Raw genomic sequence first — 21,836 nt, 5'->3', positions numbered from 1 at the left:
TTTGTCTGTCTGTTAGCAGGATTATGTCAAAACTACTGTACTGATTTTTACAAAAGTTTCACCACAGATAGATATTAGGGCATGGAAGACTCCACTAAATTTTGGAGGTGATTTGGATCTGGATCCAGATTCTGGATAAAGATTTCTCATTTTTGAAGGATTATGTCGAAACTACTTCACAGATTCTCACCAAATTTGCAGCCAATAGATATTAGGGCAGGAAGATGCCACTGAATTTTGGAGGTGATCCAGATCCAGATTTTTGTGAGCTTTACAAGAAGGAAGCCAAGACACCCCTGATATTCCTGAAGGAGTTCCAGGCTTTGTTGTTGCTGTGATTGGAGAGATTAACTTTTTTCAGAAAGTGTTTTCTTCCTGAGATCTGAAATTTCATCTGCATTTTGCTAAAAGACACATGGAAAACTCAACCCTTGATTTGATCTGTTTTCTTTTGTTTTTAGCTCTGGGATTTTGAAAACACTGCTTCGAAAGAACAGGTTTGTTTCCGCCCAGTTTCGAACAGGAGACCTTTTGCGTGTGAAGCGAACGTGATAACCGCTACACTACATAATTCATCTTATTGTATAAAGTAGTGACACGTCATAAAAAATTAGAATAAATACATTAAAACCATTGACAATTGAAACAGAAACAACAAATGTAGCATTTATACGACCACAAATATAATCAATATCCATGTCTGCGATTTATGTCTCTTTTAGCGCTATGTTGTTTCCGTAGTGTAGTGGTTATCACGTTCGCCTCACACGCGAAAGGTCCCCGGTTCGAAACCGGGCGGAAACAATTTTGTGTTATGATGATGATACGTGAGGACCACAGCGGAAGTAAGTGATTCTTTGCGTTATTGTGCTTCAAATTGGGCATCTGTTGCGGATCAGGCAAATTTAAGAAGTGCAAAGCGAGAGACGGCACAACTTCCGCAGAGCGCGCGGCGGGCCCGTGATGAAGGAATGAAACTGCTTTTGGCTGCACTGAGTAACGCAGGAAAACGTTGGTTTTAGGCTGTAAATACAGTGCAGCACGCACTCCCAGAGTGTATCCCCCTGACAAGGAAAAACGCTTAAAATAAGCACATGGTGGTTAAAAGCTATAAATAAAGGAGCACTCCGGAGGTGTACTTTGACATCTTCATGCACTCTGCAGGGATGGAAATACTTCACATACTACAGATTGTTATCGCCCAGATTTTTTAATGTTTGTGTGATTGATTTGAGCATAGTTTTATATATGATTGAAGTTGGTGGTTCTGGTGGCAGAAGACTGATTAAGTTCATCAAGTTCTACTATGCAACAACTGTTTTAGACATGTTAGTCTACAACATGATATATTTTTTAATTTCACTTAATCTACATATCAAGCTCTATTCTTGTTGCCCAGTTGAGGTGCTAGTTAGAGGTGGGTGGATCGATCCTAATATCGATAATATCGATACCAACGCTGGTATTTATATTGAATGATCCTCATGTAAAAAGATCGATACTCAAGCTTTTTTTTCTCTCCCGCACACACTGACTGCTGCGCATGCAGATTCATCAAAGTCTACTCTCTGTCTGTAAGACCAGCGCTGTGCTGTGTCACACAACACAGAGTAGCGCACCCTTGTATTGTGGTTTGTCAGCCCTCTACCTCAGGAGATTTTGTTTTAAGTTGTGTTGAGTGATATTTTTTAAACAAAAATGTTGATTGTGATAATAAAGTATTTTGTTGTCATGTACAGTGTTTGGCGAAATTATATCCTAGGTCTTTTGGATCCTTTGGATCTATGAAGCTTAAATATGAAAAAGTATCAGTATCGGTATCGATATCGGCGATACTGGGCCTGTATTTACTTGGTATCGGATCAATACCAAAATGCCCGGTATCGCCCACCTCTAGTGCTAGTGACCTCTTGTGGTGCTTGTTTGTTATTCGTGCTATTGAGGTTTTAAATCCCACAAAATCTCCGCTCTGCGAGATTTTATTAACATTGAAAACTGCATTGAGATGCTCTGATCACAGTCAACAGCATTCACATCGCAACAAAAACCTCTTTGTATATTGTGCCTAAAACTCTTGTGACTATATTCTCTGGGTTTATAGAAGTTGTTATGGTGTTTGTTTTATTTAAACACGCGAGAAGCTCAGGTTGCTCCTCCGTTATTTTCAGTGGGAGTCGCTGTGATCGCTTCCTGTTCACGTTGTTCTGGGGGAAAGTGAAGTTTGCTCTTTTAACTCCCTGCTTATTGTCCTTTACAGCACTGTTTGTCCTTTTGTTCCAGAGTAATATATAGAAAATGTCTGAAGATCCATGCAAATTAAATGTAGCAGACGTGGATTATTTGGAATATTTGTTTTAGCGAGTTTTCAGGGTTTCATGCATGCAGTCTATTATTAACGCGATGAAAAGCATAAAAAAAAATCACATTTCGGTAGTATAATGTTCATTTGCAGTTATGTGGATTCTATATGTTGTTTTAGACTACAGCGACTCTCTGGCGCGCAAGGGATTATGGGATATTTGTGCTTGAAAAAATTGATTAAATTGAAACTTATTATTCTTCACCCAACACCTCCCTGTTCCTTATAATGAATACATATCAGAGTTACGCGTTTGTCTAAAATTAATGCTGTTTCCGCCCGGTTTCGAACCGGGGACCTTTCGCGTGTTAGGCGAACGTGATAACCACTACACTACGGAAACTACAGGTACACCATTTTATATAAATGTAATAAGTACCGGTGTTATAACTACATGCAGATTTTTAGTAAATTGATTGTACTCTGGAAGTGAATTACAAAAACATAACATTACGATATTTCTATTAATGCTTCAATATGTTTAAAAGCTAACACAACAAGACACCCGGTTTCCGTAGTGTAGTGGTTATCACGTTCGCCTAACACGCGAAAGGTCCCCGGTTCGAAACCGGGCGGAAACATTATTCTTTTACACTCATGTGAATGCGTAAATAGCTACACGACGACTCTCTTTGTAGTATGTTACTCATAATAACAACACTTTTCACCGAAAGCGCTGACTGAAGGAAAAACGAACATAATGTGACGAAGCGGGCTGGCTTCATACTTCCTGTGCGCCTCAAACGAAACCCACAAACACTTTCAAACCCAGCGCTTATTTTTAAAACGGTATTTAAAATGATTGCTTACACACATTTCTTACTCCGTTTTAGCCGCGATATTTCGTAAAAATAATATTTTTTTCTAACGTGTGGTGCAAAGCGGCACATACAGTCGACGACTGAAATTTTATTTTGAAAGTATTGACCACCGGAAATGTTACGATAACTTCTTGTGGCGGTGTTTTCTAAACCAGAGAGAACAGAATGTCGGTGGTTACGGTGCAGCTCGGTCAGTGCGGAAACCAGGTGGGACAGGAGCTTTTTGAGGTCATCTGCAGCGATGGACAGGACAGACAGAGGACAGCGTACAGGACAGCCAGCGAGGAGCGCTTCTTCCACCGCTCGGCCTGCGGGGGTGAGAGAGGCCCGAAGAGCCTCAGACTGAATGTTTCTGCACTAAATCTAACCATATTCACTAGATTTCACACGCCACGCTCACATAGGTGAAAGTACACGGATCTTAACGGTTAATAAATGATCAGAATGCCTCCTCATTTCATTTTCATTTAACCAGTTAAGGAGATCAAGACCTCTTTCGCGGGGGGATCTGGCCAATTTTCAATTTCAATTTATTTTCTTTTATATAGCGCCAAATTACAACAAAGTGACGCGTACGCAAGTAAGGTCTAACCTTACTAATCCCCAGAGCAACAGTGGTAAGGAAAAACTCCCTCTGAGGAAGAAACCTCAAGCAGACCAGACTCAAAGGGGTGACCCTCTGCTTGGGCCATGACCCATGGGCCATGGCCAAGAAGGCAAAGCAAAAAAAACCAAAAAAAAAAACCGATTACAGCGGGAGCTGAGATAGCCTACCATAGAGTGGCGTCAACTCAGAACATGGTGCCATTTTGGGTCAAGCTGCGCTGAACTACAGAATGGACCTTTTATGTTTTCAACAGTTTTTAAAATCATTTAACTACATACAGCAACACATCCAGGTACAGGCGCTATCAAAATAAGTATAAAAATAGTTAAGCTATCAAATTTACAATTTATGATGATTTATTTAATTAATTTAAAGCCTGATTTATGCAGCTGCTGCTCTGTAACTCCGTGTTATGCAATGATGTGTGTGACAGTTTTAAAGTTCTCCGTCTCTGGATTATGCTTTCTTCTGGAATAATTTGACCCTCAATAAGATTTTCTTTCTACAATCATCACCTCCAAATCAAAGGTATGCTGTACAATTTCCTTTTACCAACTTTGTGCTGTTAATGTGCAGACTTTTCTGATCCATTTATCAGCGTGTACGTGATACAATATGATGGGAGACAAAGGATTAAAAGCAGAAAAGTGTGAAATCACAGCCTTTTTGTGTCTGATTTAACAGGTGCATGTCAGGCACCTGTTATGCCTGACATATTTCAGACACAAGCGTTGGTTGAGCTAATAGGATTAATAAATGGAATACTTTTGACAGTGTTGAATGCTTGGTCTCCAAGCATGTTACCCTGTAACATGAACTAAGCATGACACATGATGCAAACTGTTACTTTGTAAAATCTGATTAACTCTACCAATGATTTGCATCATTTTTTAACAAAATTGGAGCAACGTTAACTTTTGACCCCTGTACAAACTGAAACTGACATTTGTTAACATTCTTGCTGCTTTTACCTCATAACTCCATAACATTCAGTCATAGACAGTCCAAACTATACCTTTTTTGGAATCTTTATGATCAGGCGAATAATGTGGTGCAGTTTTCAATATGATTGGAGCGTCTTTTAATTTTGACCCATGTAATTCTTCAGTTGACCCCTACCTGGCTGCCTATTGAAAATTCAAGTGGCAAATCAGTTTTTTCAAAAAAGTTCATGTCTATGGATTATTTGTGCCAAATTTGATGCTTGTATCACCATTTACAGAATTCCACTCTAAATATTCTCTTATCTGCTGCACTATATATGAGATGTAAGATGTTGCTCCTCATTGTTTCTCAATTGCCCTGAAAAGTATTGGAACACTTGGTATTTCACACATTTTAATTTGTTTATTCCATTTCAAATAGTTTTTTTCCCCTAAAATTATCTTCCTTAAACTCAAACTGAAAGCAAATCTCTACAGCTTGATATAAATTAATTAAAAATATAAAATCCAGCTTCCTGATGAAGTGGTGTAGAGGAGGATTTTCTTAAAAAGAAGACCTGATAGTTCAGCTACAATTTGACAGAAAGTACATTTGAGATGAAAGTCTAGATTTGATGTTTTGGTGAAAGAAACTTTTGTATTTCTTCATAATTGATGTAAATAAAGTTCAAGACATATTCAGTGACTTGGAAATGTTCATGTTTCCATCCCCTGACTTGTCTGAAGAAAACTGGCAATATAACTGATTATTATTACCTCCGCCAAGGAGGTTATGTTTTCGGTCGCGTTTGTTTGTTTGTCTGTCTGTCAGCAGGATAACTCAAAAAGTTTTGAACGGATTTTGAGGAAATTTTGTGGAGTGGTTGGAAATGACAAGAGGAACAAGTGATTAAATTTTAGTGGTGATCCCGATCACGATCCGGATCCCGATGCTAACGCGTTAGCATGTCTATGGCATTTTCAGTGTTAAAAGTTAGCATTAAGCAGTTGCAGCTGTCATCACGTTCGGGTGCATTTGTTTTCAAATTGTAACATTTCTTAAATTTATTTTTGTTTATATATTAATCTAATGATTATTATATATAATTTTAGAGAAAGAGACAAAAAGAAATAGATCACTGTGCCAAGGAGGGAATCTCTTTAGGGTCAGTGACCCTACAGCCTTGTTTAGAGAAGTGTTTCATAAATGTTAAAAAAAAATTCATATATTTGCAGTTTAGTTAAATAATACATTGAATTTTGTCTATTTGTTTTTGTCTATAAGCACATGCAATATCAATATCAGTGCTCAGATGACAGTAGCTTCTGGGAAAGGTGCAAGTTGCAATAAACTGTGATGCCAAGCGCTAAGGATACATGCTATCCAGTCACAGCAGATTAAACTTTTTTTACTACTGAGCAAACATCATTGTTAGACTTTTTTAGGTTCAGTGATTCCATGGCGTGTAGATGTTATGGCGTCAGTGACCCCATGGCCTTGGCGGAGGTTTGCACTCTGAGTGCTTCTAGTTTACAGGTATTACCACGTTTTAGAGCAGGGGTGTCAAACTCATTTTCACCGAGGGCCACATTAGCATAATGGTTGCCCTCAAAGGGCCAGATGTAACTGTAAAACTGTATAAATGTAACCAAATATAATGTATAATAAATGTAACTACTCCGTAACGTATTGTTAAATAACTTTCTGTATTTATTACTTATTGAAGTTAGAACAGCTGGAACTGGTGGTGATTCAGGCCATGCGCCCGAATGAAGTTCACTGTTTTCATGACTGTTGTCATTATATTCTCCATCCCCAGCACCTTTCCACACAAAGCTTCTTGGTGGATAATGCAATGATATGTTATCAGAGGCATGTAACAGTTACTTTTTTGCATTTTGTCCTTCATTAATCCAACCAGGCCCGGTTTTTTCTCCACTCATTGCAGGTGCACCGTCTGTAGTTAATCCCACCAATTTTTCCCAGGGCAATCCAATTTTACTTACGGACTTCTCCACCGCTTCATAAATATCCCGTCCCGTTGTGGTCCCATGCATGGCAGCTACATCCAAGAGCTCCTCGGTGACAGAGAGGTCTGACTTTACGCCTCTAATAAAAATAGATAGCTGTGCCGTGTCGGTGTTGTCTGTGCTTTCATCAACAGCTAATGAAAAAGCTGTGTAACTGCATGACTCTTCGGCCAGCTGTGTTAACAGGTTTCCTGCTAGCTCTTTGACTCGGTCCGTGATGGTGTTTCTTGACAAACTGACATTTTTAAAAGTCTCTGTCTGGCCGGGGCACACCTGCTCACACACCTTCAGCATGCACTACTTCAAAAAGGCACCCTCCGAAAAAGACTTTGAAGCGCGAGCGATTTCTTCAGCCACAATAAAGCTAGCTTTCACTCCCGCATCATTTTTGGTAGTGGCTTTTGTGAACACATTCTGTTGCGATCGCAGTTTGCCTTTTAATTCTTTTGCAATTTGTTGTTTTTCTTGAAGGCTAACTTCAGCATACTTGGCTCCATGTTTGGTCTCAAAATGCCGATGTAGATTGTACTCTTTGATGACCGACACTGCCTCATAGCACACAAGACATACCGTTTTTTCTCCCTGAAGCACAAACATATATTCGCCTTCCCATCTTTCATGAAACTGCCTTCCATCTGCATCAATCTTTCGCTTCCTGGACATTTGGGGATAATTTGTGGATATGTCTCAATCTGATGAATTTCACTTGTGGATACTGCGATGTAGTGGCAGGATGCTGTCACCAAAGGGCTTCTGGCCGACACGTCGCGGGTAACATAATCGCTGTGTATTGTGGGAAATGAAGTTTATGGTCAAAACAATTTAAAGCAACATAGACCTATTTTAAGACAACCTGTTTTTTTACAACCAATTAACCACTTGTGGGCCAGATAAAATGACATGGCGGGCCACATCTGGCCCGCGGGCCTTGAGTTTGACACACGTGTTTTAGAGATTTGCTTTCAGTTTGAGTTTGAGAAAGATCATTTTAGACATTTTTATTCTTTTTATTTTTTGTATTTCTTGTATTTGAAATGGCATAAACAAATTAAAATGTGTGAAATTCCAAGTGTTCCAATACTTTTGGAGGGGACAGTATCCTAACCTTATGATGAGAGCAAAATGAGTGTGGTATTATTACTGTTTTGTTTTAAGAATGTTTAATTTTCACTGTTGCTGCACTTTGTGTCAAATCATAGTCATATTGTATATCATATTTGTATGACAATATTGAGATACGTTCATTTGGCCAAATTGTACAGCCCTATTGTCAACTAGCTGAAAACTTGAATATTAATTTACATCTACATTAAAAAAAAATGTTTAAAGTGGCAGCGGGTTAAGAGGGCTCTAATTAGAGGGGTCTGGGGGTGGAGCTCCCCCCCCAAGAAGCTGAAAGGCAAAAAAAAAAAAAATGCTTAAAAGGGGGGGGGGGGGGGGGGGAGTCTGGGGTATATGTGTGTGTGTGAGAAAGATTTTAGCCATGCTAATGCTCCCCTAAAGCATTTGCTCAAAAAGAAGTCTGAAGGACCTAAATGACATGGTGAGATGCTGAAGAGCTTCGCTCGTTCATGTCTGTGACATATACATATTAAAAACAACACATCCGCCATAAGATACAAACACAAGCAGCTAACCTATGGACACAATAATTATAATAATTATTTTAAATAACAATGCAAGCTCTAACACAATAAAGCTCATGGTCTAATACAGGGTTTAAGACATACACATTGTCCAGAAGATTTCCGTTGTCAGTTTTCTAATATCAATCAGAAAGCTGTCACTGAAACCAGCCTAGGCAGTTTCAATTCCATTTGGAGGGCATTCCAAGAAAAGGGGGAGGCAAAACTAAAAGCTTTCTTTCCCTTTTCCATTCGAATACCACTCCTGGTGGTGTTTATGTCAGTGTTTCAGCACGAGCCGTTTGTGTGTGTTCGGTAAGCAGACCTTGTGGCCCGGGCGGTTCTGATCGACATGGAGCCCAAAGTGATCGACAACATACGGAGCAAAGCAGCAAAGTGCAGCAGGTGGAGGTACGGAGACTCTTCCCACTTCAGCCAGAAGCAGGGCTCTGGAAACAACTGGGCTAATGGGTAAGAGCAATTAATCAGTTCTTTAAACACATCTGAAGCTTCCACAACCTCAGTGTCTGATTGATTCCTCACATCGAAGTGTCTTAAAAGTTTAATTAGTATGACACTGATGAAAACGTGTATTTCCCCCCTTCACATCCAAATAGATCATTACAGTCGATCATTTCATACAGTCGCCTGGACGTTAGTGAGGTGATGTCCACTCTTTCAGATGACAAAATGTGAAACATGACTAAAATCTGAGAATATGTGTCTGGACGTGGCTCTAACTCAGGGGTAGGCAACCTGTTCCAGAAAGAGCCATGAGGGTGCAGGTTTTCTTTGCAGCCACTGATTCCACCAGGTGATTTCACTGATTAACTGATTCCATCTGCTCAAAGTGATATTAATCAGTAAAATCACCTGGTGGAGTCAGTGGCTGCAAAGAAAACCTGCACCCTCATGGCTCTTTCTGGAACAGGTTGCCTACCCCTGCTCTAACTGATCGTGGATAAGCATTCTGTCATAGTAACAGTATTCATTCATTCATTTTCTGCCACTTATCAGGGTCCGGGTCACGGCAGCGTCAGGCAAAGCAGCTCATCCCATGTTTCTCTATCCTTGACCAATTCCTGAAATGGCAGTTTGAAACTTGCACAAGTTTGATCCCAGCACTGTCACACAATATTGCATGCCAATGAGTAAACTCAACATAAATTGTTGTAAAGTCTGCGTGAACTGTGCAGGGCTGCGTGCCAGTGTACAAAGATAGTTTTGAAATGTTCAAAATTCTGGCATACATAAATTTCGTGCCACTTGCATGAAGTAGTCATGAACATTGCGCAACCTATTTGAAAATGCTGTGTGTCATTGTGCTCAGGGCATCTGAAATTAGATTATGATGAGATGTTACATCTACAGTAAACATAACATTACAGATACATTATCTAACTCGTAAGAAGGAATGAAAATGCAACTGTTTTACCAATCCATATTGAGACAAGATTTCAAAAGTGTTCTCCACCGCACGACGAGCACAAGACAGCATGTGCTCGATCGATGAGAATGGTTTCATCAGCCAAGTTCTGAGAGCAAATGCGTCATCAGCTACGAAATGATATGGCACAGGCTTTATATAGTGTCACACTGCTCGACGTGGCGCTTTCGTTGGAGTGACATCTCTGCTATTTTGGAATTGTGGGATAGCTTGCTGGACTACTTTTGCGTGACCCAGCGCTGAATTTGCCAACATGAGAAGATGCTGCTGGATGAGTATGTGAGTATTGAATTATGGTCATTTAGGCTTAAAAACACACAAGATACACAAAAGATTTATACCAAATATACTCCTAAATACTAAATATATTTATACCAAATATTATGCCAAATATACTCCTGATGTTTTTGTTACCCATGAAAACGCACTGTCATCGCAAGTATGGGAACTACTTTTTGTGCAGGAATTCATCAAGCACATCGGCCGTGGGCGCGTATTAACACAGAATGTCAGAAACTATATATCGTTGTTTGGCCAAAATGAGAGCATCCACTGTTGGCTTGCCATAAGCTTGTGGCACATGTCAGAGTATAATATTGTGTGGCATCAAGTGGGACGTTGGCATGGCAGTGTGGGGATCAAATTAGTCCAAGTATCAATGTGGCTTAACGACCTCTCTGGGGAGACGATCAGGTGCCTGAAGCACTTCAACTGGCTAACTTCAATGTGAAGACACAGCGACTCTATTCTGAGTCCCTCCTGGATAGTCGAGCTTCTCACCCTGTCCAGGAGTGTAAACCCAGACACCCAACTGATTCTTAGACACCTCAGTCCATCTATCAGTCTCATGCTCCAACTTACCCCCACTTGTGAACAAGGCCCCAAGATACTTAACCCCTTCTAAGCCATCGATGGGAAGTTTCACTTCTTATTTGTGAGATACTGACAAACTAAAATTAGGTAGGTGGTAGAGGGTTAAACTCCTCCACTTGGGGCAATAACTGTCCCCTGACCCAGAGGGCACAATCCACCCTTTTCTGACAGAGCGCCATGGTCTCAAATTAGAGTTGTTGATTTCAGTGATGGGGTTTTCCAGGAATTCCCAGAAATCTTTATCTTTTTTTTTTTTTTTTTTTTTGTCCATGGCGAATGTTTCCATGTTATTTTTGTTTTCCAGTCCTGTGTTAGATTTTATGGTCTGATTTCATGATGTTTGTGTTTGTAAAATTGTTTGGAAACATCTCTGATGAGAAGCCACAGTGGATAAGTATTACGTTTTCACGTCCTGATCCAAGACTGAAGAATAAATGTAACGTGCCGGCACTTGTTCACACAGTAGCAAATGAGAGGCGCCATTACAGATTTTAAAATGAGCTCCGTGTTGTGCTGAAACGACAAAGCAAATGAATGAATACGTTCTGCTGCAGGGAGACAATTTAAAGTTCATCAGGAATAAATTCAAATGGGCCTAGTTCAAGTAAAAGACTGAAACGCTCACCCGACCTTTTTTATCATTGCTTTTTTTTTTTTTTATAGAAAAGCTAATACTCCCAGTAAGTCTTTGATCTCATATGTTTTTCTCTATCTTTAGGATGAATTTACTTCAAACTGTCTCCATGAAAACGTGATATGTTAGCCTGCTAAATCTGCATTTATGGTTCTTTCTGTTACATGGGCGATTGGGCGTGAAGTATTCATGTGGAGGAACATATGATAAACGTGTCGTTTTGCGCAACACGTAAATTGTGAGCATCACAGAAATGCTGATGTCAGCACTGGATGGAAAAATCCATGTTATTGCCTTTCCAATTCATAGACGTGAATAAGACTAACTCCAAATCAGTGTTCCTGAGAACTAAAACTGATATTGGTGACTTCATGAACAGTAGGTGCAGCTTTACTTGTATCAGATTTTATTTTTGTTCATGTTAAGACACTATCAGTTGTTATAAAAGCACAAATTGCTGAACTCAAATGTTTTGATAAATGTAGAGACAGAACAGTAACAGTCCAATACTAATAGTAATAACACCGTATTCTAATCCATGTGACAGACTGTTATAGTTTTGTCATCTTGCCAAATATGGGAAAATATGCGTTTTATGACTAAAATGAGACTGAGAAATAGGTCTCATTTAATTTACTAATTGCGGCAGATTACATGTAATAAAGGATTATTAACCGAGCAAGCGAGATTAATAATTCGTTTATTATTTGGCTGTTTGGAGCTGTGTTTTCATCTTGTTGGTCTTCATTTTGCATGTCCACTTCAAGCTCATTTGCTGTTAATTCCTCCAATTCAAACTCCTCAGTGTAATAAAATTTCCTGGGAGAATGGTCCTCTTCATTGCTCATAATTTCTTTGTTTGCTTTTTGTTTTGTTTTATTTTGCTCCGTGAAAATTATAAACAAAGTCGCAAATCTGATACGTGATCCGGGCCGATTGCCATAGTAACGGTTTGACTTGGGAAAATATCAGACCGGAAATCACCCAATCAGAGCGCACGTACCGTCTTAGCCATATAATAATATTTCAAAATTGTCTGAGGGTAGTGCTGTAGGTGCTGCAACCCCAGGGGTCATGGAAAAAAAAAATGGCAAGTTTTTTTTTTTTTTCCAAGAGCCACTGACATCATTGTGATTATCATCTTAGTCACTTTACAAACAACCTCAAATCTGTAATAAGACCATATGTTCTGCAAACTCTGAGTACAAATACATGCACACAATGCCAAATGGCCATTAAAACTGATCTTACCTATAAAAAGATCAGTTAAATTCATTGCTTATTAGATATTGAAAAGAATGAAATTATCATAAATGTGGAAGATTCTTTATTGAGCATTATTTGATCTCACCATAGACGTTTTTTTTTTAGTTAGCTACTCTCGTTGGTACATTAATTTGTCAAATGACACGGGAGGTGATGGTCTAGTGAGTAAGCGTTGGGCTTGAGACCAGAAGATCCTCGGTTCAAAACTCTGTCTGGCTGGAAAATCATTAAGGACCCTTGGGCGAAGTCCTTAATCCCCAAGTTGCTCCCGGTGTGTAGTGAGCGCCTTGTATGGCAGCATCCTGACATCGGTGTGGTTGAATGGGTGACTGTAAGGCATCAATGTAAAGCACGTTGAGCTTCTGATATAGATGGAAAAGCGATCAGCAATAAACTGGCAGCATGTAGCACTTTGTACTGAGTATGCCGCTATTGCTAGTCACTAATCAACAAGAAATTAGCATTTATATGATTGGAGTGAATTTCTACTATCCAGTAGTCTTATTACATCTCCCTGAAATTTAAGAGTACATTGATCTGTTTTCAAACCATTTATACTTCAGCAGGGCCAAATTTTATCAAATGAGATATAGTTGTGATACCCACAGCTATACACTGGCAGCATGGAGCCCTTTGTACTGAGTACACTTGCTTGCTTAGCGCAGTCAGCAATAACTCAAATTAGCAATTATATGAAGAGAGTTAATTTGTTCTATCCTGTATTGTCTTACTGCTAACTGAATGCTGATATGTTTTGAGGCCGGTCCGGTTTACACTTCAGTTGAGTAAATTTGATTAAATAAGATGTCAGCTAATATGACAGGCACTGTTATTTGGACATATTACTTTCACTTGATCAATGGAAATTTCTTTCTTGTTTGTCAGCTTGTGGCACACGTATAAAAGAAATGTAATTCCCCAAAGGGAAGTAAAACCAACTGCAACAAATATTTTTGTTTTAGATGAAAATTATATATCTGTGGTTAGTGCGTGATATGGCAGTTTTTATGTCTATTTCAGAATTGTGTTCTTTGTTGTGTGGAAACGGACCTCCAATGTTTAAAAATTAGAGGGAGAAAGCAAGGTTAATTGCGTTCTTTTCGGCTCACATTTTAGGTACTGCGTCCACGGGCCACGTCATAGAGAGGAGGTGGAGGAGCTGGTGAGGCAAGAGGTGGAGCGATGTGACCGATTGGCAGGACTCGTGGCCATGATGAGTGTGGCAGGGGGCACGGGGTCAGGGGTCGGAACTTACGTCACTCAGTGTCTCCGAGATACCTACCCAAATTCCTTCATCATTAACCACCTGACATGGCCGTACGGGACTGGGGAGGTACGGAGGCCGGCTGTGAAGTACAGTCAATAATAAACGGGTTTGTTACTGGACCAGAAGATGCTCAACCTGGCACCGTGTCCTTTCAGGTTATTGTCCAGAATTACAACTCCGTGCTGACACTGGCTCATCTCTACCAGCTGTCTGATGGCATCCTGGTGCACGAGAATGACACTGTGCACAAGATCTGCAGTCAGCTGCTCAACATCAAACACATCTCCTTTGGTGACGTCAACAGAGTTATCGCACAGCAGTTGGGTAGCGTCCTGCAGCCCTCACTCACCGGAGCCTCTCTTGGAGAGTACTGCCGAAATCCTTTGGGTGAGAGTCGACAGTGATGCATGCACACACAGCAGCAGTGTGGAAGGATAAGTTGTGTCCTCCTAATACAAAAACATCAAGTATATGCTTGATTTAACAGTTTGTCTGAATGTTTTTGAGTCTCTTTTCACACGCTTTCACTGTAAAGCAGCCTGGTTATTTACTAGCAGTGGGGCTGGATCTCTGCAACATATCAGCATTTCTACTGGCACTTCCAGCTGTGCATAAGCAATTGGTGCATTAAAGATCTTGAACCTCTACAACATACCAGCTATTCTTCTGGGACAGACAGTTACAGGACACATTAGACATGCCTATTGTTCCAGCACTGATTGCTGGAGCTGAGGGCGAGCTAGGACTAGGTATGATGACTAATACAGTCAAACCTGAACCTATATCAACACCAGAGCTAACACACTGGTAAATGGCTACATGCACAAACAATGTACACATACAGTACATCCAGAATGTATTCACAATACCTCACCTTTTCCACATTATGTTACAGCCTTATTCCAAAATGGATGAAATTCATTTTTTCCCTCAAAATTGTACACACAATACCCATAATGACAATGTGAAAAGTTTTTTTTTTTTTGATTTTTGCAAATTTAAAAATAACCAGACTAAGAAAACGCATGTACGATACGTAAGTATTCATAGCCTTTGTCTTGAAGCTCAAAATTGAGCTCGGGTGCATCATGTTTCCACTGATCATTCTTCACAGTGGCCTCCATCATCTGTAAATGGAAGAAGATCAGATCCACTAGGACTCTTCCTAGAGCTGTCTGCACTTCTAAACTGAGGGATTGGGGACCAAAAACCCGATGGACACTCTGTCAGAGCTCCAGCATTCCGCTGTGGATAGAGGAGAACCTTCTAGAAGGACAACTATCTCTGCAGCAATCCACCAATCAGGCCTTTGTGTTAGAGTGGCCAGACGGAAGCCACTCCTTAGTTAAAGGCACATGGCAGCCCGCCTGGAGTATGCCAAAAGACATCTGAAGGACTCTCAGACCATGAGAAATTTTCTGGTCTGATGAGACAAAGGTGTGTGAATGCCAGGTGTCATGTTTGGAGGAAGCCAGGCACTATCCCTACAGTGAAGCATGGTGGTGGCAGCATCATGCTGTGGGGATGTTTTTCAATGGCAGGAACTGGGAGACTAGTCAGGATTGAGGGGAAAGATGAATGCAGCAATGTACAAAGACATGCTGGATAAAAACCTGCTCCAGAGTACTCTTGACCTCAGACTGAGGCGATGGTTCGTCTTTCAGCAGGACAATGACTCTAAGCACACAGCCAAGATATCAAAGGAGTGGCTTCAGGACAACTCTGAATGTCCTTGATTGGCCCAGCCAGAGCCCAGACATGAATCTGAATGAACATCTCTGGAGAGATCTGAAAATGGCTGTGCACTGACGATCCCCATCCAACCTTGAGAACTTGAGAGGTGCTGCAAAGAGGAATGGACAAAACTGCCCAAAGATAGGTGGACCAAGCTTGGGCATCATATTCAAGAAGACTTGAGGCTGTAATTGCTGCCAAAGATGCATCAACAAAGTATTGAGCAAAGGGTGTGAATATGCATGTATGTATTTTATTTTATTTTTTTAAATAAATTTGCAAAAAATTCAAAAAATGTTTTTCATGTTGTCATTATGGGGTGTTGTGAGAAGAATTTTTTGAGGGGCAAAATGAATTTACTCCATTTTGGAATAAGGCTGTAACATTACAAAATGTGGAAAAAGTGAAGCACTGTGAATACTTTCTGGATGCGCTACATCACTGAGATGGACCCTTCATGGGTCCAAACCAATAGAGGCTTTATTAATAAGCAAGGTTGGGTAGGATTACTTTGAAAGAATACATGTGGATTACATGTATGTATGTACATACATTTGGATTACATTTCAAAGTAATCCTACCCAACCTTCTTAATAAGTAGGATTAATGTTTTTGTTGTTATCCTACCTGCTTGTCAGTAACTTCCAAATCTCTTTGAAATACTTTTTTTTTTTTTAAAGCATCATGTCGTCATATTTCTGCTCATGATTCAGCCACAGCAGCAGATAGAAAAGAATGACTGGTTATTGTGAACATTGTCATCACCTTGCTTACGAACCAACTTTCTGTTCGTTACTCTTTATGTCCTACAGGTGAGCTGGTGAGCACTCTTGCGTGTCACCCAGAGTACAAGCTGCTCAGTGTGTGTTCAATCCCTCAGATGCCAAACTCCTCTATTGCCTACAGCACGTTCAGCTGGCCCGCTCTGCTCAAACACCTGCGACAGATGCTCATCTCCAACACCAAGATGGAGGAAGGTCAGTTTTCTCATTCTGATTTGGGATTTTCACAGTTTAATTTATGATGAGTTTTGTTTGGAGACGAATTCATAGTCTGAAGGACAAATTGGCATGTAGGGGACGGTGGGTTGAGCTGTTATAAATGAAAGCTCTGTACTGTTGAAGCACGCTGAGCTGTCCACACAATACCTTGTGCTTGACAAGGCAAAGTTGGCAGAAGTTGTCCTCAGAAGTATGGATTCTCATCTTTGCTAAATTTAGTTGGTTTTCTTTTAGGTATAGACTGGCAGGTTCGTCTGCCTGTCAGTTCTGAGCGTAGCAGGACTCTCACTGGAACCAGCTTTAACAAATCTTTGGCCAACCTGCTTATACTGAGAGGAAAAGACATCTACAGCGCAGAGACAGGTCAGAGATAGAGAGAAAAATTGTCATGTATTGTGTAAGCGTCTCAAAAAAATGTAAAACATTAGAAGCTTTGATTCTTGATCGTACCGGATGAACAGGGATGTGGGGATTTAGTCCAGGGATGGGAATTTGGTCATTAAGTTGGTTAAATCTGCGTATGCCATATCAATGAAAGTTTTCTGGAAATTACTGGTAATCCGGGTTTTTACTCTCGTGGTAAATGTTTCCGGGTTATTTTTGACAACAATCCATTCATTCAGTTCCACACCCAAACAGGTGGTGGCAGTAATGCACCGTGTGTTTGCAAGCTGCCAATAAAATCCCAAGAAGAAGGGTTATCTTTGTTTTGGGTTTGGGAGTTTAAGTCATATTTTTGGGGACTGTGCAGTGGTTCTTTTAACAGTTTACTTTGTTGTGAACGTTAAGTTATGAGCTGCGTTTTTACTCCAGTAATCATACATCAAGTGGAGCTAACGGGTGACGCTCCTACCAGCTGCTAAAAATGCTAATGCCTTTAGCATACAGACAAGAGTTTAACTGTCTGCAAGTCACATGATTAATGAGTTTGAGCCCAACTCAAACTCATTAATGATGCTTGATTCTGCTTTTTTTTTTTTTTTCTTTTCTCTGTTTGAGGTGCGGCTCCATCCTGAGATGGGTGTGGTATCTGTTCCGGAAACTGTCCTGTGCACCAGAAACATTTCTTGTATGTTCGTTTTTTGAAATGTTTTGTAATTTGTGTCTGTGGCACGACGCAAGCAGAGGGTCACCCTTTTGAGTCTGGTCTGCTTGAGGTTTCTTCCTCAGAGGGAGGTTTTCCTTACCACTGTTGCTCTGGGGGTTAGTAAGGTTAAACCTTACTTGTGTGAAGCACCTTGAGGCAACTCTGTTGTGATTTGGAGCTATATAAATTAAAATAAATTGAAAACTGAAATTGAGCAGCGGACAAAACTTGTCAGAGGTGAGTGAGTGAAAATAATACATAACGTTAGTGCCCTGCTGAAGTTCATCAGCTAAATTAGCTTTTAGCTGCAGGATGTTGAATCACTCACTGTCAAGCTGAGTGTTCAAACTGTTTTTATTACCAAATAAAGCGACACAGTGTTTAATTAAAGTCTCAAGTTTAAATAACTTTATTTTTTTTTCTATTTTTTTTTTTTTAACTGTCAAGTGATTTAAGAAAATAGCACAGTGCTGTTTCATATTTATTTGTATTTTAACAAATTCTCGAGGTTGGTTATCCGGGCGTTTAACCTCGAGGGGCAGGATTAGTCTGTGAAAATAAGGGGTCAGATTTGTCAATTTAATGTAGAATGGTTCATTTCAGGTCAGCGTGGTGTATAAATCTCATTGTTCCAGGCAATGATAGCTGTCAGCTGACAGTTAAAAGCAAGTTAAAGACAATAAAAAAAACGGCTGATTTACATAGAACAGCATACAGCCCAAGCGTGTTTTCACCGAGCGGCCAGTCACAGAAGCACAAAATCTTGCCTTCGGATTGGCCACTTTGCTGAAATGACGTAGCACCGACCTCAAGAATATATTTCTTGTTCCACATCATTTAAACATTTGCTGAATGAATCTACAATTACTACATGTACACATTACTTTTCATGCCATTTTATTTGTCTAAAAATAAATCCCCAAGGTTCCTTATAGTGTTAATAAATAATCTCAAGAACAACAGATAAATTATGGTTTTGATTTACAGATGAGCATCAAAGATTTCAAAATAACCTTTTTTTTATTAAAACTATTTTAATTACAAGTTTTCTAATGGAAGAAAAGTTTTTTTTTTAACTTCAAAATTTACAGTAATCAGAGATTAATCTTGAAATAAAAAAAAAAAAATTGTAAGGATTTTAAGGTGGCCAAGAATGTGAAAACAGAGATAATCAGTAGCTCTAAAGCTCTTGCAAAATCTAGGAAAACTCAGGAGTGAAGCTTGAACAAGTTGATGCACTAATGTACCATAAATACTTCTCTTGTTCAGTTTGAATTTATACTGAAAATTATTATTTTTGAGTTCTTTGAATTGTCATTTACTGTGTACTTTTCTGAACCACAGTGTATGTTTTTTGGATTAAAGGCCGGTAGCACAATACAAGTTGTGTGAAAAGACGGGGAGGGGGGGGGGTGGTGGAAAAATTGACTTGACCTAACAAAAAATTTAATTTTCTGGAGATTGTTTGGTGGGTAAATAGACCTGTAAATGCACCAGAATGCATCTCAGATTTCAATTTTTTCTGGGGGAGAATCCCCAGGCCTTCATAGATACATTGGAACAGGACCCTTCATAGGGGCCGCCATGTTAATACAGCAACCCAAAAGGGACTGAAGTTATTAATAAAAAAAAAAAAAAAAAAAGCAGAATTGGTGCTTGCTCCCTTATATATTGTCTCCTGGTTGCTAGTGCAGGCAAACAAATTTGAGAATTTTACCTTTTGTGAAAAGGAGGCTCATACATACTGCTTATCAGACGGCAAGGGAACATAAATCCATGTCACAAACCCAAAAATGGAGGCAAAAAAATTGTGACTGGCAATGGCATAATGCACTCTGCAACCTCACCACTAGATGGCACCACATCCTGCAATTTGTAGTTTTAAAGGGTTGGCAAACAGATTACTTGTATGGAAACTACTTTGTTGGGTCAAGTAAATTGTGCCATTAAACTTGCAGCTTATCCTTCCAGCACCAATGTTTAAAATAGTTATTGAAACTTAACACTGGCTTAAATCTGAGCTTCCCATTCATACCGAAGTGCTCTTTGAAGGAGTTACGTGCAAAATTGGGTTTAATCTGCCTGTGCTGTTAGTAACAGCCCGTGCTTTAGCAATTAGATGTGAAAGGTTAATTTTTAAAAACCTTTTTGTTTTGTGACCCTTGAGTAACGTCTCTCCGGTTAGGCCACAGTTTCTAAAAGAACATTTTTTTTTCTTTGTTTGCATAATCCCAGTTTTTATGGGGTACTTCTGGACCACATATTTTAATATGTTAAACATGGTTTAAAACTTCCTGCTATGCAGCAAAAAGGTGTTAATTTTATTTCTCCTCCAGCTGGTTTTGAGGACCCAGCCCTGTACACCTCCTGGCTCTCACCAGAAGCTGCCTTTGACGTGTGGAAATCCCCCCTGCACTTTAATAAATATGAAAAATCTGCTACGCTTGTCAGCAACAGCCAGGCTCTACTCAGATCGCTGGACAACATGGTGGGAAAAGCCTGGAATATGTTTGCCTCCAGGTGTGTGTCAGACATTTTCAGCTTTTAGGAAGCAGTGTGAACAATTAAAACCCAATTTAATCCTTCAGTGTAAAAGGCAGACAGCAGTTTATGCCGCACACGAGTACATTTATAAAGTTTGGCTTTGGGATTTTGGTTAAACAAAGCTTGAAGCATTTCAAATGGTGCCAGAATGCATCATTAAACTTCATGCTCTGTCCATAAAATTGCATTATCTCCCCTAAATAATTTCTCTGTTACAGGGCCTACGTCCACCATTACATTAAGTTTGGGATCTCAGAGGAGGATTTTCTGGAAAACTTCACATCTTTAGAACAAGTCATCTCCAGCTACAGTCAACTGCACTAGTAGAAATAAGTACATTATCTTTGGATCTCAAGTGGAGCAGCGCTGACTTTAAATTATCATGAGAAGGCATTTTGGTTTTGTGCAATATCTGCAGTGATAGCACATACTGATGCATTGTGTTTATACTGGAAGAGTATGTACTGTGCAAATTGAGCTCAGATGCATCCTGCTTCTACTGATCATCCTTGAGATGTTTCCACAGCTTAAATGGAGTCCACGTGGGGTAAATTTAGTTGATTGGACATGATTTGGAAAGGCACACACCTGTCTACATATAAGATCCCACAGTCAACAGTGCATGTCAGAACACAAACCAAACATGAATTCAGAGGAATTGCAGAGACAGGATTGTCTCGAGGCACAAATCTGGGAAAGGCACAGAAACATTTCTGCTGCTTTGAAGGTCCCAATGAGCACAGTGGCCTCCATCATCCATAATTGGAAGACATTTGGATCCACTGGGACTGTTCCTAGAGCTGGCCACCCATCTAAACTCAGCCACTGGGGGAGAAGGGCCTTAGTCAGATAGGTGACCAAGAACCTCATGGTCACTCTGTCAGAGCTCCACCATTCCTCTGTGGAGAGAGAACCTTCCAGAAGCGCAACCGTCTCTGCAGCATACATGACAGCCCACCTGGAGTTTGCCAAAAGGCACCTGAAGGACTCTCAGACCATAAGAAACAATATTCTCTGGTCTATGAGACAAAGATTGAACTCTGGCATGAATGCCAGGTGTCTTGTTTGGAGGAAACCGGGCACCATCCCTACAGTGAAGCATGGTGGTGGCAGCATCATGCTTTGGGCATGTTTTTCAGTGGCAGGAACTAGGAGACTAGTCAGGATTGAGAGAGAGATGAATACAGCAATGTATAGAGACATCCTGGATGAAAACCTGCTCCAGAGCACTCTTGACCTCAGAATGGGTTGACAGTTCATCTTTCAATAGGACAATGTCCCTAAACACACAGCCAATATATTAAAGGAGTGGCTTCAGGACAACTTTGTGAATGTCGAGTGGCCCAGCCAGAGCCCAGACCTGCATCCCATCAAACATCTCTGGAGAGATCTGAAAATGGCTGTGCACCAACGCGCCCCATCCAACCTGATGGAGCTTGAGAGTTGCTGCAGAGAGGAATGGGTAAAACTGCCCAAAGATAGGTGCACCAAGCTTGTGACATCATATTCAAAAAGAATTGAGGCTGTAATTGCTGCCAAAGGTGCATCAACAAAGTACTGAACAAAGAATGTGAATAATTACAGTGGGGTAAAAGTATTTAGTCAGTCCCCTGATTG

General features: G+C 40.2%; 1 protein-coding gene and 3 non-coding genes across 6 annotated transcripts; 3 read left to right on the top strand and 1 right to left on the bottom strand.

Annotated features, from left to right (window-relative positions):
* The first annotated feature begins 731 nt into the window (after positions 1-731).
* trnav-cac lies at positions 732-804 on the top strand. The gene has a single exon. It is a non-coding gene; the product is annotated as a tRNA-Val (tRNA).
* A 1,825-nt stretch (positions 805-2,629) lies between these two features.
* On the bottom strand, positions 2,630-2,702 carry trnav-aac. Its single transcript has one exon. It is a non-coding gene; the product is annotated as a tRNA-Val (tRNA).
* A 165-nt stretch (positions 2,703-2,867) lies between these two features.
* trnav-aac lies at positions 2,868-2,940 on the top strand. The gene has a single exon. It is a non-coding gene; the product is annotated as a tRNA-Val (tRNA).
* A 253-nt stretch (positions 2,941-3,193) lies between these two features.
* On the top strand, positions 3,194-20,787 carry tubd1 (tubulin, delta 1). 3 transcript variants are annotated; one of them, XM_034168089.1, is made up of 8 exons: positions 3,199-3,496; positions 8,687-8,837; positions 13,703-13,919; positions 14,009-14,240; positions 16,400-16,564; positions 16,823-16,951; positions 20,012-20,195; positions 20,438-20,787. In XM_034168089.1, the coding sequence occupies exons 1-8, from the start codon at positions 3,346-3,348 to the stop codon at positions 20,541-20,543; spliced, it is 1,335 nt and encodes a 444-aa protein (XP_034023980.1). In that variant the 5' UTR covers positions 3,199-3,345; the 3' UTR covers positions 20,544-20,787. The 3 variants fall into 3 exon arrangements, with proteins under 3 accessions (XP_034023982.1, XP_034023980.1, XP_034023981.1); XM_034168090.1 differs by having other exon boundaries at positions 3,203-3,496; positions 8,690-8,837; XM_034168091.1 differs by lacking the exon at positions 16,823-16,951 and having other exon boundaries at positions 3,194-3,496.
* The last annotated feature ends 1,049 nt before the right edge of the window (positions 20,788-21,836 follow it).

Source organism: Thalassophryne amazonica, chromosome 4 (assembly GCF_902500255.1).
Source record: "Thalassophryne amazonica chromosome 4, fThaAma1.1, whole genome shotgun sequence".
Lineage (NCBI taxonomy): Eukaryota > Metazoa > Chordata > Actinopteri > Batrachoidiformes > Batrachoididae > Thalassophryne > Thalassophryne amazonica.
Note: the sequence above shows the minus strand (reverse complement) of the source record. Positions and strands in the feature narration are given on the sequence as shown.